Here is a 17,129-nt window from a genome sequence, read left to right as displayed (position 1 = left end):
AAGGTAAGCAGACACGGGTAGCTGTGGTTCGTTCGGGTTCAGTGCTGTGTACTCACTGTTCCAGTAAACCACAATTTATTTATGCAGTCAGCTGGTGATGGATTTTTGGGCTGTTTCCAGTTTTCTGCTATCATGAACATCCTCACTGATGTCTGCCAGTAACGTGTGCAAGGGCTTCTCCAGGGGCTGGATACAGGAATGGAATCGCTGCATTGTGGGGAATGTACATGCTCAATTTCACTTAATATTGCCAGTTTTCCAGTGTGTTTGCACCGGTGGGCAGTCCCCACCTCCAGAGATTCCGACTTGATTGGCTGGGGTGGGGCTGGGCACCAGGAGTGTTCAGAGTTCCAGGTGATTCCATCATGAGGCTTCACAACACCTTTACTTCCAGTCCATCAACTCTAGTTAGTGTCTTGACTCTCCAACTTGAAGGAGTGTCCCCAGCATCCCTTTCTACTCTCCTCCTTCGAGACTTTTGTATAATGATCTGAAAGAGAGAGGGGCTTTTTCCCAGGCAAGGTCAAAATCTAGGTGTGGGGAGGAGGATCTCAAGGCATGACAGGATTGGACAAAGGAAAGGCATGCAGGTGAATTCTTCCTTCCAGCAGGGTTGAGGAACTAAAGAAAACCCAAGGCTTGGGAACTCCTCCCATCAGCCAATTCCTCTTTCCTTCCACGCTACCAGTACCCTTAAGTGTCTGTCTGCCAGTTGTAGGCCAGAGAGAATGTCATTCAAATGGCTTAAGTTTTGAGACCTTGAGACTCCTGTGAACTGCTCTGAGGGTCTCTGCATTCACGTTTCCTTAAGGGACTCCAACCACGGTTTGGGTTTCTTGACCCTTAGCAAGAAAGATTCTTGACCCTGAATCTTAGCAACACACAGCTTTGAATAAATACTGATGCCCGGGCCCCAGACCAATTACATCAGAATGTCTGGGGCGAGATCCAGGTACCAACAGGTTTCAGAAGCTACCTAGGTAATTCTTAAACGCAGCCAGCATAAAAAACCAGTAGTCAGTGGGTCTCAACTTTATCTAGTGTCCATCAGAATCACCGGGGCGGGGCGGGGGGGGCTTGTTAAGAATACTGATGGCTGGGCTCCACCCCCAGTTTTTGATTCTATAGGTCTGTGGCGGGGGGCCTGGATGTGCATTTCTAGTAGGTTCCCAGTGATGCAAACATTGCTGGTCCCCGAACCACACGTGGAAAACCATCATGCGCCTGGGTTTCCCTGCAACCTCCCCGTGGGGAACTAGAACAGCCCTGTGCTGAGCTGCTCCATCTGGTTGTGTGCGCCTCTTCCTACCTCTGTCTTATGTCGTCAGGCTGGTAGCTTGAAATCAGACATGGAAACCGGCAAACGCTACAAATCAGAACTCCGCCACCCCAGCCTGTTGCTAAACATTCATATCCTAGATTACATCGTGGGCCAGCAGGATACTGGGAGAGCACCTCCTAGGTGTGGACCATCCTCGCTCATGCACTGTCATCATCAATAGGCCTAGAGGCATACAGGGTCTTCACTGTAGTTACCTGTACAGCTTCTATATATATGGAACAAAAATAGTACACATTGAAAAAAAATTAATTTTCCTGTGACCACAGGCTCCTGGTATTGAAAATATTTTTCTGGTTTGAGTTATTAATACAATACTAGTTCACAAAGCCAACTAAATACATTCTAAAATTTGATAGTTATTAAGTATAGAAAGTAAAGGAGACTCTGGGGACGCCAGCATTTCAAATTGCGTCCTTGTTTGGCACCTGGGGATTTTTTACACCCTGGGTAATGCCAGGATGGGGAGAGGTAGGAAAGGGAAATGAGCAACTGCAAGTCCACGCAAGAAAGCCAAGATTTGGAAACTGTCTTTGAATAAACCATGACCAAGAACCCTTGGGAAGTCTTTGTGTAGCGCCAGCCTGAAGACTGCTGGGCTAGCCTGTTTAGTCCACTGCACTGCGTGTGATGGGGTCCATGGCCAGCGTGTGCCCTCAGCCACTGGGAGTTCAGGCTCGACCGAAACCTCTGCTCTACACAGTACCAACCCCCAACACCCTTTCTACACGAACACTGCTCTTCAAGCATGACCAGAGCCTGCAGCCTTGCTCTGAATAACCCTTCAGGCATTAACTTGGACACTAGAAGCGAAGATTTATTAAAAAGAGAGGGTCTTTCCAAATGGATCTCCCACCCACCAGGGGACTGGGTTTCCATATATTTGGCGGAAGGGGCTTTTATCTATTGGGACAATTACCCTTACAAATAGTGGAGTGCTCTGCGTTCAGCTAACTTTCCTGTTTGGCCGACTCAGGAAATCACCCGGATTACATTCTTGTCCGGACCATAAAAGACTAGAAAAGATTCTCCTCTGGCCTCGAACTGACCCCAGTGCTGTCCTGAGCTTTTAATTTTGGGTGTGGGGGGAACAGGGTGAATGGTGACAGATTCAGTCGAGTCAAGAGCCTCGAATCTGTCATCATCTTTAGTAAAACTTCCTTCCTTCAGGGCCCCCGACCTGCAAAGCATACTTTTGACCTTCTTCTGAACTGAACTCAGAATGGCCGTGAACGTTACATGAAGTGGCTTTGAAACTTCAGGTGCTGCCGGTGGAGGACAAAGGCCCTGTGTTCTTCCCCATAGATCCACGGGACCAGAACCATCGCAGTCGCTCAGTGGGTTTCGAAGCAACTGACTTCTGTGTATCGAAGTCTGCAGTTTCCAGAAGCCAAGTCTGTCTAGGCTTGTAAATGGACCCTGACTTTCTCTTTCATTTCTTTGCAGTAAAATGCAAAATGGAGGATGAGGAAGAGGCTACAGCTAAGACTCCGCAACCTTAACAGCTGTCGATACCTTTCCCCTCTTTGCTCCAGTTACTCCACTTGAGGAAAATGTTCAGGTTATGCTTCCTCTATTGTGCTTTCTTGAACAACTAGATTTGGTGCATTCGGATAAGAATCTTTCGTTGCAAACGTGTTTTAGTGCAAATAGTTTATCATAAGAAAGTACTAGTTTTAACTTTCTGCATTATCCCCCAATTTTATTCTTTCATCCATATATTTCCTCAGTGCTTCAGGAGTATTCTTCTATACCAACCACTGCTAAAATGTACCATGAACTCTGATTCCAAGAGATGTTGAAGTTTTCTCTAGTTACCAGTTTCCCAGTTTTGGCCACCTTTGCAAAGATCCATATTTAAAATAAAGTCCCAAACCTCTGCAGTGGGTTTTAAGTTTATCCAGTGAGTACTCTTTTCATAAAAAAGTCATTATTGCCTGTGATCATTTCCCAAGGAGACTGACCCTTAACTTTGACCGCATCAAGATAAGACACTTAAACGCAGACAACAATAAAGATAAAGAATTTTTGTTGTCTAGGCCCCAAAGCATTATAGAGATTCCTCATTTTATGGGTAAACTGACTTATTACCCTCAGTTGTTCTGCAGTTTGCTGCTAACCAGGATTTTCCCATTCAAAATGCCACGGACTTAGCCTCCAGGCAGATCTGAAAGCCAAGCAGTTGTATTGGGTTGTTTTGACAAGCTACCACACGTCTTAAGTAAATAGTAAAGCCTTTATTTTTTGTGTTAAGAACAGCATTTGGAAAATAAAACCTATCTGCCCGTGCTTTACAGTCTTTTAAATTCGTAATATTTATATACAGTCGTTTATGGTACACATTGATTGTCCTGAAAGTTCTTTAACGATTTTTTTAAAGTATGCAACAGTCAGCCAGGGGAGGATAAAGGTACATTATAAAACACACATTAATACACTTAATAAATATATATTATCTATCAAAAATGAGCCTTAGCTCTTTATCGATGAATAAAAAGCACCTGCTGAGAACTCCTTGTAAGCTGGTATAATCATTGCATCATTGGATTATAAAAGCCACAATGCTCCCTTTCGGTTCAGGATTCAACTCAGCCTTGCCTAACCAGGAAGACCCCTGCCACTTTGCCCACGTTCTGTGGGCCCTGAACAGAATCTGTGCTAGAACAGTGACTCCCCAGCTTTCAACAACCAAATCTGCAACCCTTGAGACACACAGAACTTCCCGGTTTGTCAATTCTTGGGGCCGATTGCCTCCCTCCCTCCACTCCATCTCCGGGGGGGGGGGAATCCAGCACAGAATGACCGTTTTCCATTAGAGGGGAAAGAGTGGCTCTTATAGTCCCAAGGTGAGTTTGACAACTGGACCTGGAAAGATTTGTGCTTACAATTAGGTGTTTTGATCACACAGGCTCTCCTTCCAGGTCATCTTCCCCCAATGTCTTGTTTACATAAACAGACCTTAAACAGAGGTGCCACTTAATTTTGTATTTAAACTTCACTCCGTGGGGGCAGCTGGCTGCCACAGTCTCTTGGCAAAGATGTCTCTTCGCACCGTTCAGGTGAAGCCATTGTAAGAACAGTTCTCTGCCCTCTCCCCTCACTCCCTGTCTCCACCCCTCACTGGGAGAGCATTCAGCCCACTCTTGACCTCAAAGCCAAAATAAAATAAAACCCAGAAGTGCAAAAACTATCAGAGATTTAAAAAGAAAAGGAAAGAAAAAGGTCTCAATAAGTGAGGTTTCCTGTGGCTCAAAGCCGGTTCCATTTCTACGGTGGTGAAACGTTCCTTTCCGCTTGTAGCCATCTATGCTGCGCCACCTGACACGCCTGGACCGCCAAGAACTTAGAGAGGACATGACCGTGTTTGCTCTCCCCTCTGCAAGGGGAGCTCTTGCAGCCTGAGTCACTGATGGGATCAGAGAGCTCTGAAGGACTCCAGGGAGTGTGAGTGAGCGACCGTTTCCCAGCACGAGAACATGTAACGCGGCCGTTTTTCACCAGATGGGACCGAGGTGTTCAGAGATTTCTGTGACGTTCAGAATGCTGGGTCTGCACGCATCTGCCTCCACCCCGGGTCCTAGCTTCTCTCCGTCCACCCCCCGCCCCCATACTCCAAGTTCCAGTCCACCCAGTGACCCTCCTGGCACAGAGGGCTGGGATGGGATTCTCTCCCTAGAAGCAAGCACGTGCTCCGGGGGTGGGGCGGGCGGGCGCTTCCCGAAGGTCAGGTAGGGGGCGGCATTCTGGCGCCATGCTCCCTCTTCCCCATGCTGGCAACCCACGGAAATGCGCTAATCTGAAGGAGGGCTACACAGGGGTGGCCAGATTGGCCTCGCTACCCCGGTGCTCTACAAGGATGCGGGCAGGGGAGGGAGAGGATGGGACACAGCAGACTAGGGCCTCGAGAAAAATCAGAAGGTTTATTAAAACATACTCAGCTCAGACATAACGGCTTATGAAGAGGTCAGTTTCCCCCCAAACACTAACCTTTTTCATTTTCTTTAAAGGTTAAAGGCTTATGGGTTGGTTTTATAGAAAAAAGCAATACAGTGATTAGAGTATATGCAAAAGGACCCACCCTCATTTATACATTCCATGCCGTCAGGTTAAAACTCTTTGCTTTGAATCATTGCTAGCGATTATACTGGCCAAACAGTGCAGAGAACATGGGGCTTTTAATGGCCGAGATGTTGGAAATGCCAAATAAAGGAATGACTTGCTGAGGACAGACGGAAATCATGACAGAAACAATGGGCTTTGAAGAGAACCATTTTCATGGAACTTGCAGAAAACCAAGACAAAAATGTCCCCCATACCCTCCCAAAGCAGCAAGAAACCCTCACGTGCTTCACCCCACCCTGGACCTTTCACTACATCCGCATAGAAGACCCAAGAACTCACTGCTTGCTAGGCAGCGGGCGTTACCTCTCCACGCTGGGGCACCCCTGCCGGGTGACAGCATCATGGGAAATCTGCGGTGGCATTGGCCTCTGGCCAAGCTAGTGCACTCTGAGCTGGTGGTCCCATCTGAGCTTCTGAAATGGACGTGGGGATGGAGCTGGGGAAGGGCTGGAGGAACACTCACGAGGAGGGAAGAGGGAGAGGTGATCAGGGGAGAGACGGCTGCCCCAGCCAGAAGCTGCCCCGCAGAAGGAGGCATGCTCGCTTCCTGCCATCGACGGCAGAGCAAGAGGCCCAGAGAAGGAACAGTGGCTGGCGGCCGCTTCCTAAGTGATGGTCCCTTCAACTCCCAGACAGCCTTTTCTTCTTTGGCACGTGGCAGGCTCCCTCCACCACTGCTTTTAAAGCTCTCCCCATGATTCGGTTGGGCCTCGCCTCGGAATCACACTCACAATCTCCTTAACTGCTCCTGACCCCCCTGAAATGTGAAAACCAAGAGGCAGGCCTGTGGGAAAGCCACAATTCATCCTCCTCAGTGACATGGTCATCTCCAAGAGGCTGCCTGAGGTCCAGCACTTGCTGGGGAGGGGCGATGGTGTGGGATCTCCATGTTCAACCAACATCAGCCCGGCCCACTGGCTGTGAACTTGGTTCTGTTCTATACCCAGAGGATGAAACAGTCTTCTCAGCCACATGTTCGAGTGAGCCTAATCCTATTGCAATTAGCTTTGCTTTAGTTTGCAGGGTTTGAGGTTGGTTTGGTATTAGGGGTGTGTGTGTGTGTGTTTGTGTGTGTGTGTGTGTGTGTGTGTAGGGGTGTGTGTGTGTGTGTGTGTGTGTGTGTGTGTGTGTGTGTGTCAGGGGAGGGGAGGGCAGTCGGTGTTAGCTTTTCAGTTCAGCAGTGTTCACATTTACACAAAATCCCCTTGTCTAGGATTTCCAAATCTCCTGGCTGCGAGGCGGCCTTGTTCAGCTACTGTTACTGATTTCTCCCTCAAGAAAGACACAGCCAGGGAATAAAATCGGTAAGAGAGATTCTTATTCTCTGGAACTTAAAAGTCTTTCACCAGAGGTGTCTTCCAGCGTAACTTGGCGGAGCAGTTGGGATCTGGAAACAGGAATAACACACTAAGAACTCCGTGCTTTGCAACGTCAACGTCAGAAACCAGTTTGTTAACAACGTACCATAGATAAGTTACCTTGTCTTTTCTGGGCTGAATAATTCCCAGGAAAGGCAGCAACCACTATGTGTTATGTAGGACGCTCCATTCTGGGGAAGGCCATCTGCCCTTTTCTGTAATCATGAACCTGAACAAATATGTTTCTTTACCCAGAACCCCACCTCACTTTCTAAATCCAGGGTGTTTTTATGCACACTGGCCTTGACCAGACCAGGGGGGCTGAAGAATGACTGATCAGAAGGTTTATCAGAATGATAAGAATGACTGATGGGGCTATTTTCTAACTAAATTTATTAAAACACACAGGCCAAATGCTTGAAACTTAGGCTTTTCTTAGTGCCCAACAATAAACAGGCCAGTGGATGGCTGGGGGTCTTCACAAACGCAATCCGTGAGCCCGCTTGCTTTGAGCCCATTCCACGCCAATGCAAACTGATGCATCACATCCCATCTGAAGGCCAGGAAAACCAAAGTTCCCTCCAGAGATCAGAGACCATCCCTGACTCACATTAAAAACAAAGAAGTCCAGGTGGAGTTATGGAATTGGCACATGATATAAAGAATGGAAATCCAATTTACACGTGTAAACTGGCTCATGTGTTGTTTCTGAAAGAAGCATGTAGCTATGTTTGGAAATTAAATGTGGGAATGAGAGTGAGCTTTTAGATTGCCAGAGAAAGAAAATGATGTAAGTCCACGGAGGCAAAATGTAAATGGTGACAATTCTGCTGAAGGTCTGTTTGGCATCAGATAGTAAACCTGTTTTTGTGTTCGCGGGAGAGAAATGATAATCACTTCAGTTTCTTCAGAAATGTTTTAAGAAGTTGGAACCCAGTACGCAGCTGGGGCACGGTGTGCAGGCAGGGAGCAGGGGACAGAGAGCTCAACTAGGTTGGATGCTAGCAAAATCTGCCAGGGTTTCGTGACTGGGCTTTTCCTAAAAGTCACTTCTGAAGGACAGCATGGACGGGGGCACCTTCTGCATAATGAAAACCAGAGAATTAATTCACTGGGTGCAAGAGCCCCAAGAAACAGGGACTCTTTCAAACGAATCTACAAACGGTCAGCTAAGTACAGGTGGATGTTCCGTGCATGGAGAAAGGGGGTCGAGAGGAAAGGAGAAAAATGGAAGCACTGCATGCATCCTAGCTGCGAGGGGTGTCGACGTGAGCCGCTGTCTTTGCAGCCCTGTAAGCGGCCTCCGCAGAGCGGTGTGTCCCCATCAAAGCTGCCCCCCAACACTGACCACTCCTAGGCTTCCTGCCAAACATCACCTCCTGATACTTACAGTCCCCCCGTTGAGCACAACGGCCATCTCAGTTGGCTGATACACGTTACTTCTGAATGGAGCGCTGGGTCTGTTTCCCAAGCTGCCATTGCGAAATCCTGTTCGGAGAGCTGAGGGAGGGAAGGAAAGGCAACACCAAAAAAAAAAGAAGACACAATTTTGAATTTTGTTTTCTTCCCCTGCATCAACACCACGCTCCAGGCACACCCCCCCCCCCACCCCTCCCCTTTGTCACAAGCCAGATTCAAAACAAAAGTCACAAAGGCGCTTTGTTCTCTGGCTCTCTTGGAGCCTGACCCGTCTCAGTGGGGTTGGGGAGTTTGCAGAATCCAGGGCGCAGGCGGCTCTCAGGGAGGGGACCCCGGGTGGAGCCTCGCCCGGCCCTCCCCTGCCCCCGCGGGCCATGGGTGATGCGGGAGCGCCTGTATCCCTCGGAAGTTGTTTTCTGACAAAAGACCTCCTCACTACTGAGTGCCATCCCTGACAAGTTCAACACCACACTGTGCAACACGGTTTCTGGATACACACAGAGGTGGGCAACCCTGAGACCCTGGACCACAAGTACATGGTAGAGGTCGGACGTCTTCAGGGAAAAGTGACGGGGAAGAGGACAGAGGGGCCCCAGACACATGAGTGGGGTCATTTGTAGACAGGAAAAAAAGGGAGATCTGAAGCAAAGATAGCAAAATATGTCATCACTTTCTACCTCTGAAAGGAGAGTAAATGGTGTTTCTTATTTGCAGTGTACTTTTAGACATCTAAATTTCCTTTTTTTGGTGAAGAAAAATCAGATGATACAAAAAGACGTGGTGGAACCGTGAAATGTATATTACTAAGTGAAAGCAGCCAGGCTGTAAAAAGTTACTGTATGATTCCAACTATAATATTCTGGAAAAGGCTAAACTATAGAGACAGTGAAAAGATTAGTGATTGCCAAAGGTTTGGGGGGAGCACAGGGAATTTTTAGGGCATTGGAACTATTCTGGGTGATACTATAATGGTGGAGACATGACATCAAGCATTTGTCCAAACCTGTAGAACTGTACAAAGAGTGACCTCTAAAATGTTAATTATGGACTTTAGTTAATAATAATGTATCAATATTGATTCATCCACTGCGACAAATGTAACACTAATGAAAGTTGTTAATAATAGGGAAAACCAGGGGAGGGGGCAGGCAGGAATTCCCTGTACTTCCTGTTCAAATTTTCTGTACCTAAAACTGCTCTAAAAAATAGTCCATTAAGAAATAACAGAAACAAGAAGCACTATAAAAAAATCAAAACAAAACAAAAGTCTTTCTCAATTGTGAGATGCCATTTTACACGGGGCACAGAGGGATTAGGTAACTTGCCTAAGGTCACACAGCTGGTAAGAACCAGCATTTGAACCCAAGCAGAGAGAATCTGTGTTCTTGACCATCACACTATTCTGGCTCCAGATACTTTGTTTTTAACCACATTTAGCTACTTAGCAGCAATCTGAATTGAAGTGACATTAGGGCAGCGGTCCCCAACCTTTTGGCACTAGGGACCGGTTTCATGGAAGACAATTTTTCCAGGGACTGGGGGCAGGGTAGGGGCCGGAGCGGGGCTGGAGGTGGGGGGATGGTTCAGATGGTAATTCGAGCGTTGGGGAGCGATGGGGAGAGATGGGGAGCGATGGGGAGCGATGGGGAGCGATGGGGAGGGATGGGGAGCGATGGGGAGGGATGGGGAGAGATGGGGAGCGATGGGGAGAGATGGGGAGCGATGGGGAGCGATGGGGAGGGATGGGGAGCGATGGGGAGCGATGGGGAGAGATGGGGAGCGATGGGGAGAGATGGGGCACGATGGGGAGCGATGGGGATGAAGAGCGATAGGGAGCGTTGGGGAGCGATGGGGAGTGATGGAGAGAGATGGGGAGTGATGGGGAGAGATGGGGAGGGATGGGGAGCGATGGGGAGCGATGGGGAGCGGCAGATGAAGCTTTGCTCGCTCGCCTGCTGCTGTTCCTAATAGGCCACAGACTGCTAAGGACCACTACCAGTCTGCGGCCTGGGGGTTGGGGACCCCTGCATTAGGGGCAACTCAGCCCAGACTGAACCAAGGCAGGGTGGGGAATGCATGTTCCAAAACAGACTCTTTGCTTTAGCATCTCCAAGCCTTCAACAGCTCCCATGCACAGGCTGACAAGAAGATGACCTTCCTGGGAAGTAGAGAAGTGGACCAGGGGACAGAGTCCATGGACCCTCACTAGTCCCAATTCCTAGCCGAGACCTCCTTGAAAGAGAGGGAAAACCAAACAGCACAGCTTTCCTCATAATGCAGAGACCCTGCCGGCTATGGTGGGGGGATCTGGCTCTAAACCATTCTCTTCAAAAAACAAAGGCTAGACTCTACAGGCCATCTGTGGGATGCCTTGGCCCAGGGATCCCTCTGTGTAGTGGTTATCTGCTGTTCTCCTCTGGTAAACATCCCTCCCACATTCTAGGTCCTGAGTACTGGCTACAACTGTCTCCTTCCCTGGCCTTGAGGTGGGCATATAATTGGGGCCTGGCCAATCAGGTCCAGTCAGAGCTAATTCTGGGATTGTTCCTCAAGCATCCTGGGAAATGTTCCTCTTTTCTGCTGGGACTCTGTGTAAGCCTAGAGCCGTGTGCTGCCAGGATTCTAACAGAGCCAAGAGCTGGAGAGAGACCAAATCTTGTCATCACTTGAGCTTCCTGGATCTATCCATTTCTGAAGCCTGACCCCCAGTACCTTAGTTCATTGTTGTTTTGTGTTGTTTTGGTTAAATTGCTTCAGAGCAGATTTTTCCAACTAACACTCCACTCTGACCTGGGTCAGCTCTGAAAGGCAAGTAGGGCTCATCCATAAGGAGGTCCCAACAGGAATGTAAGATCATAGGCTAAATGCCAGTCTTCTCCTGTTTAGACTCTGCAAGTGAGGCGAGATTCGCCCTGCCCCCAAAGCTGACTGGCACAGGGCCTTCCACTGGGAAGCGAAGGGGCAGAGTTTAAATAGCCCTTGGCCTAATGAGATCAGAGAGCCAAATCCCCTAACAGAAGAAAGAACCCTTTTCTTTCTTGCTCCTTTGAAAGGTGAACATTTAATGTACCTTGTTAACGCTTTCCAACATGTGATCTGAAGTGCTATATCCTTCAGGGTATTTTCATCTTCTATCACATACCTCATGCCTTGTTTTCTAATTAATTTATTTATTATTATTATTTTTGGCTGAGTTGGGTCTTTGTTGCTGCACGCGGCCTTTCTCTAGTTGCGGTGCGCGGGTTTCTCATTGCAGTGGCTTCTCTTGTGGAGCACGGGCTCTAGGCGCGTGGGCTTCAGTAGTTGTGGCGCACGGGCTTAGTTGCTCCGCGGCACGTGGGATCTTCCCGGACCAGGGCTCGAACCCGTTGGCAGGCAGATTCTTAACCACTGCGCCACCAGGGAAGCCCCCCTCACACCTTGTTGATACTCATTAAGAAACAGCAGGCTGGCGAGGTCCTACATATCTGAGGTCTCACTGGGGGAAGGAAATAAGGGAGCAGTGGCTGCGCCACAGTGCAGCCTGGGGAATGCCCTTCCCATCTCGACTTCAGGGATGGACTCTCAAGGGTACAGAGCCTGAAAGGCTGGGTAGATAAAATACAGGAGAAACAGGGCCAATTGTAGCTCCCGGGCAAGGCCCCTTGTGGGGCCTAGTTCCCTAAAATACAAGCTGGCTGAGGTCAGACCAAAGATGAGAACAGCTGTTCTCACCATGGCAAGGGAGGGTGCCCAGGCATTCCCCAGCCAGCAAAGTAGTGTTTCCAGAACAAAGACAATCCTAGCCAGGATGACAATTTAGTCTCTCCCTGTGAGCCTTCCAAGGGAATTGGCTTTGCCTCATGCCCATGTGAATTTTGGCAGACACACATTTGGGAGGATGCAAAATTGGGCTGTTAAGTCTGACAACATCCAAGGTTGGTGAAGAGCTGGGGAAATGGGGCTCTCATATAATTATTCAGGGGAGACTAAATGAGTCCACCTTTCTGTGGGGTGGCGTCTGGCAGTATATATCAAGATTGAAAGGTGCAGACTCTTCTGACACATGTGTAGGAGTTAATTGATCAAGGGCACAAACATGGATGGATAAGAACGTTCATTGCAGCATTACTTATACGGAAAGCCAGAAACGAGCAGAATATTCACCAGCTAAGATCAGAAAAATAAATGATGGTACCTCCTAGTAATCTCTGCCTCGTGAAAAGAGTACTGTAGCTCTGCTGTCGCTGACCTGGAAAGGCCTCCCTCCATGATATACTGTTGATTTAAGCAAGCACATAGCAGAAGACCACTTAGACCAGTGGTTTCAACCTGGTTACATCTTAGAAGCACTTGGAGAGCTTAAAATACCTAAGCCCAAACCGACTTAATCAGAATGAGGGGCAGGCACCCAAGAGATTCTAACGTGCAGACAGGTTAAGAACTGCTCTGCGGGATTGGTGTGTGTGTGTGTGTGTGTGTGTGTGTGCGCGTGCGTGCGTGCGCTCATCAAGAGATGTCTGGCAAGATGAGACCAAACAGTCAGCAGTAGTTGCCTTTGGGCAATGGGATTCTGAGCCATTTTTATTATTTTCACTTGCTGAACTCCTACCTGATTATTGTTGATCTTTTGTCATCAGAAAGGAATAATAAAGCTATTTTTGTTTTGGAAAAGAAAGAGGGGAATGAGGGACAACCTCCTTGGCTTTGGAACATAGCATTTGAAACAGATGGGCCTGTGGGGCACTTCTGGAGACCCCATCATGCCCTGTGCCAGCACTGGTACTCCTGGTACTGACATGGGTCCCAAACCCCTTAGATCTCTGGATCTTATGTGGATATGACGTACTGGGTGCATTTTCACAAGAAAGGATGCACAGGATTCAGAAAGCCAACCTTCTCTCTCCCTGCTCTGCTGTGAGCTCTGCTGTGAGCCTGAACAAGTTGCCTGACACTCCTGGACTCAGTTTCTTGCTCTGTAAAATGGGACCTATAATCCCTGTCTTCTCAGAGAGTCCTGACACATCTGTGAGATGAGGGACACTAAAGTGCTTTAAGAAGAGAAGAGAAATTCTGTGGCAGAGTGGTCAGTGTGTGGGCTCTGGAGTCAGGCCGCCTGGGTTCAAACCCTGGCTCTGCCTCTTGGGCAAGGTGTTCAGCCTCTCCGTGCCTTAGTTTTCTGTCTGCAAAACGGACCTCACTGGGTTACTGTAGGGATTAAATGAGATTAGCCGCTAAAATGCTCAGAATGGTACCTGGTCCATGGTGAGCACCCAGGAGAGGTTAGCCATCCTTACTTCTGAAGCCCCTACTGCTTGTGTAGTTCTAGCACCCCCCTTTCACTGCAAGTAAACTAGATGATCAGGTTCAACAACCCTGGTTCTTAACTTTCCGGGGATTACGAATGGCTTTGAGAATCTGACAAAGCAATAGACTAATTCCCAATTGAATGTATAAAAATTTACATCCATTTTGAGAGTTCCTGTTACCTTTGAGGTCCAAGGGGAGTCCATGGGTCTCAGATACAGAGGATCCTATTCCAGGAGAATCCAAGGAACAGGTGGCTCCACCAGGACCCCAGGAACTGGCCAGGTGCCTGGCCTCTGCCCATCACATGCCCTGAGGGGCCCTCTGGCCTCCCAGTGAGTGATGACCCCCATCCGGACCCTCATCTTCTCCCAGCGATCCACGGAGCCAGCCCCACCAGAGCTGCGGCTCATCCCTGCCAAATCTATTGACAAACAGAGGCTTGCAGGCTTGGGGCTTCCCAGTGAGAGGGGAGCAGCTCTGATAAAGGCCACACCAGGATGTCTGACTCTACCCATGGTGGGGTTGCAGGTGGTGTGGGGGGCGGGGAAGGTCTGTCATTCTCTCCTGTGGGTCTGGCCAGGAGCAGGGGTTCAGAAGCAGCTGGGCACATCCTGGTGGAGAGGAGGGCTGAGGGTGGCCTTGGAGGACCCGGTGGCTTGATGTGCTTCCCCCCTGCCTGCAGGGGTGGGTGGTTGTGCTCTGGGCCTCAGCACTCAACCCAACAAGGCTGACTTCGTAGTATGACCAGACAGTGGGCACTGCCCAGGCACCTGGGTGAGCATCAGAGAAAAGGGGACCACGACCATCTGGAATGGGCCACCTCCTAGCTGTATGTCATCAGGCAAGACTGAACCTCTTACAGCCTCCATTTATTCATCTGTAAGATGGGGATAATAACAGACCCTGCCTCATCAGGTGGAGGGGTGAACTAATGAGATAATGCAGGTTAAGAAGTCAGAATAGTGCCTGGCATGGAGGCAGTTCAATAAATGGTTATACTAGGTGATTAATTATTACTACTGCTGCTGCTAATTATTACTGTAGCTCCTGATAAATGTTTAGGTAACTGAGAAAAAGCCATTTTAATTAATCTCAAGTGCTGGGAGCTCAGCCGACTTGCTTTAAGCAACAATTGTAAGAGACACTTCTCCAGCGTCTACAGCAGGGGCGCCTGGGGCCTGGGCCACCTCCTCTCGGCTCTTCCCTCTTGGGAATCCCGCCGCAGCGGTAGCACACAGCCTGGGTGCTCAGACCACTTCCACTCGAAGTACCCACAAAATCTCTTTTCTGCCGTGCGGGCTCATGGAACTTGTTCAGCCCATTTACGGGAGCCCTGGGAGACGCTCATGACGGCGGGAGATAGGAGTTGGTGGACAGATGCCGCAGCCTCCTGTCCTCCGAGGATCGATTCTGAGGCTCGTTCTACACGTGTCCCTGGCAGGGATGAGCCCCAGCTGCCCACGGCGGTAACCAGCTCTTTGACGCTCTCGTTCTGGTGTTTCTGCCATCCCAGTCTCATTCTCCCTGGCAGGGACCGCCTCCTAAGTAAACCACCTACAACATCGCAGGCTCTGCTTTCGGGGGAACCCAACCAAGATGCACATCCAACAAGCCAGGTGCCGTGGGAGCCCCTCAGTATGTTACCTCTCTCAACAGGTCTATGGGGTGCACAAAGCCTTAACATCTAGGAAGTGGCAGAGGCAGGATCCCAACCCAGACGTCTGACTCCAGGGCCCAAATTCATACACTCCTGGAGACAGAGGTAGGGGAGGGGACTGGAGAGCATTGCCCCTCGTCACCCCCTGCATCCCTCCAGCACGTGGGCTGCAATCGTAAACACTTCCAGGGAGCCAGGGACTTAATGTTGATATGTTATAGCGGCCGGGCCAGGGAGTGTGGTGAAGAGAAAGTGGATCCCCACCTAAAGGGCCACCACAACTCAGTGAGGGGTAAGAGTCAGAGCCTTTGCAGCCAGCTTCACACGACTGCTGCCAGGTGGGAATGGCAGCCCAGCACTGCCAGATCGATATTTGCGAAAAAGGCCAGAAACCCGGCTTTTTATATTAAATTGGTCGATGCTAAATAAGAATGCAGCTCTGGGCCCATTTCAGCACAGCGGTCAACGTCTGTAGGCTCTGATCTGCCAGGACCATCCCCAGGACCACCCATCCCCGGTGGAGAAAAAGGAGAGAGCACTTTTGCGAAGAACAGCCTAACCCAGCGGGGCGGTGCCCACCTTACCTGCGCTGTGTTCATCCATCGAGAAGGCCTTGTTCTCCATGTAGGTCCGCGGCAGCGGCACGTCCTCCTCAAACGCCGTCTCCCGCATCCTCGGCTGCGACGTGTCGAAGTAGTTGGGTGCGTTCTCCTGCGGGGAGGGCAGGATGGTGCAGTGGACCTCTGGGATGGCGTGGAAGATGACGAAGACCCAGCCACTGGCCACCAGCGTGATGGCCAAGGTGGGGTCTCCCCAGGCGTCTCCCTGCCGCAGCTCCGCGTTGCCGAAGAGGTACATGGTCATCCAGGCCACCCAGACGAGCACGGAGAGGAAGGCCGTGACCAGGATGCAGACCCCGTTCTGCTTCCACTTCTTGAACTTGCCGCACAGCGTGAAGAGGGCCAGCCCCAGGGTGGCCACGAGCAGCACCATGTCGTAGATGAGGGCCATGGCGAAGTCCATCGGCTCGTAGGCGCAGGCCGGCTTCTCGTCGCGCAGCACCGTCAGCACGAGCCACTCGATGGCGATGATGACCTGCACGAGCATCAGGCACAGGGCCACGCCCACCAGCTGCCAGCCCGACGGGCTCTTGCCACGGCGCACCAGCCTCCGCACGCGCCACGCCTGGCTCAGCAGGCAGGAGAAGCAGAGCGCGAAGAGGACGCCCCAGAGGAACCGGCGGACGGCGCAGATGGTCTCATCCTCCCGGATGATGAAGGCGAACGTCAGGCCGAAGAGGCCCAGGGTCCCCAGGAGGAAGAGGAAGTGGAGGCCCACGGGGTCCTTCTTCTCCTTGTCCTTGATGAACGGCAGGCGCACCAGGAGGATGAGAATGAGAAGCAGTGTGATCAGGGCGCCCGCCCCCGCCACGGCCTCCACCACGATGCCCCAGATGGTGTCCAGGTCGCACAGGGACACGTACTGAGGAAGGAGGTCCAGCCCGCAGCCCCGGGACGTGCTGGTGTTCTCGGAGGCCCCGGAGGCAATCACGAAGAGCAGGAGGAAAGCAAGCACCTGGTGGGTTCTCATCTTTCTCTCTGACACCAGGAACGTTCCAGAAAAGTTGGGGGGAAAAGACCAATTCATTGTAAGACTCCCACTCTCCTGACTTCTTTAAGAAGACCCACCTCACTTCAAACCCACCAGCCCCCTTCTCCAGGCAGCACAGCCTGGAGGAGGGGCGGGGATTTCGGCCCCCATCTACCCCCTAGTCCGGGCTCAGTGAACAGCCGTGAACCATCAGTGCTAGTGGCTGGAGGAGAGGATGGGAGGGGGACTCACTTTCTCTGGATACTCTTTCATATTCTTTGAATTTGAGGCCATGTCTGAGCTCTTCAAAAATAAGGGAATAAAATGAGACTTGAAGAGACGGTCATGGGCCGAG

The 17,129-nt window shown here is 50.3% G+C and overlaps 2 protein-coding genes across 3 annotated transcripts in view; one reads left to right on the top strand and one right to left on the bottom strand.

Moving 5' to 3' along the window:
* The window catches only part of IQCK (IQ motif containing K), a 125,704-nt gene extending 122,071 nt beyond the window's left edge, over positions 1–3,633 (top strand). The window contains exon 9 of the mRNA XM_067706500.1: positions 2,786–3,633. Within this exon, the coding sequence (XP_067562601.1) occupies positions 2,786–2,841 (56 nt within the window). The 3' untranslated portion in view covers positions 2,842–3,633. The remainder of the gene's footprint in view (positions 1–2,785) is intronic.
* Positions 1–17,129, bottom strand: part of GPRC5B (G protein-coupled receptor class C group 5 member B) — a 38,073-nt gene that overhangs the window by 12,176 nt on the left and 8,768 nt on the right. The window contains exons 2-4 of one of the 2 annotated variants that reach the window (XM_067706501.1): positions 15,769–16,782; positions 8,210–8,319; positions 5,241–6,848 (exon numbers count right to left, since the gene is read on the bottom strand). In XM_067706501.1, the coding sequence (XP_067562602.1) occupies positions 6,804–6,848; positions 8,210–8,319; positions 15,769–16,774 (1,161 nt within the window). In that variant the 5' untranslated portion in view covers positions 16,775–16,782 and the 3' untranslated portion in view covers positions 5,241–6,803. Of the gene's footprint in view, positions 1–5,240; positions 6,849–8,209; positions 8,320–15,768; positions 16,783–17,129 lie in introns of those variants that run through there. The other variant, XM_067706502.1, reaches the window with a different exon arrangement.

The sequence above is a fragment of the Pseudorca crassidens genome, chromosome 15 (genome assembly GCF_039906515.1).
Source record: "Pseudorca crassidens isolate mPseCra1 chromosome 15, mPseCra1.hap1, whole genome shotgun sequence".
Taxonomy (NCBI): Eukaryota; Metazoa; Chordata; class Mammalia; order Artiodactyla; family Delphinidae; genus Pseudorca; species Pseudorca crassidens.
The sequence above is the reverse complement of the archived record's forward strand: the minus strand, read 5'-3'. Positions and strand labels throughout refer to the sequence as shown.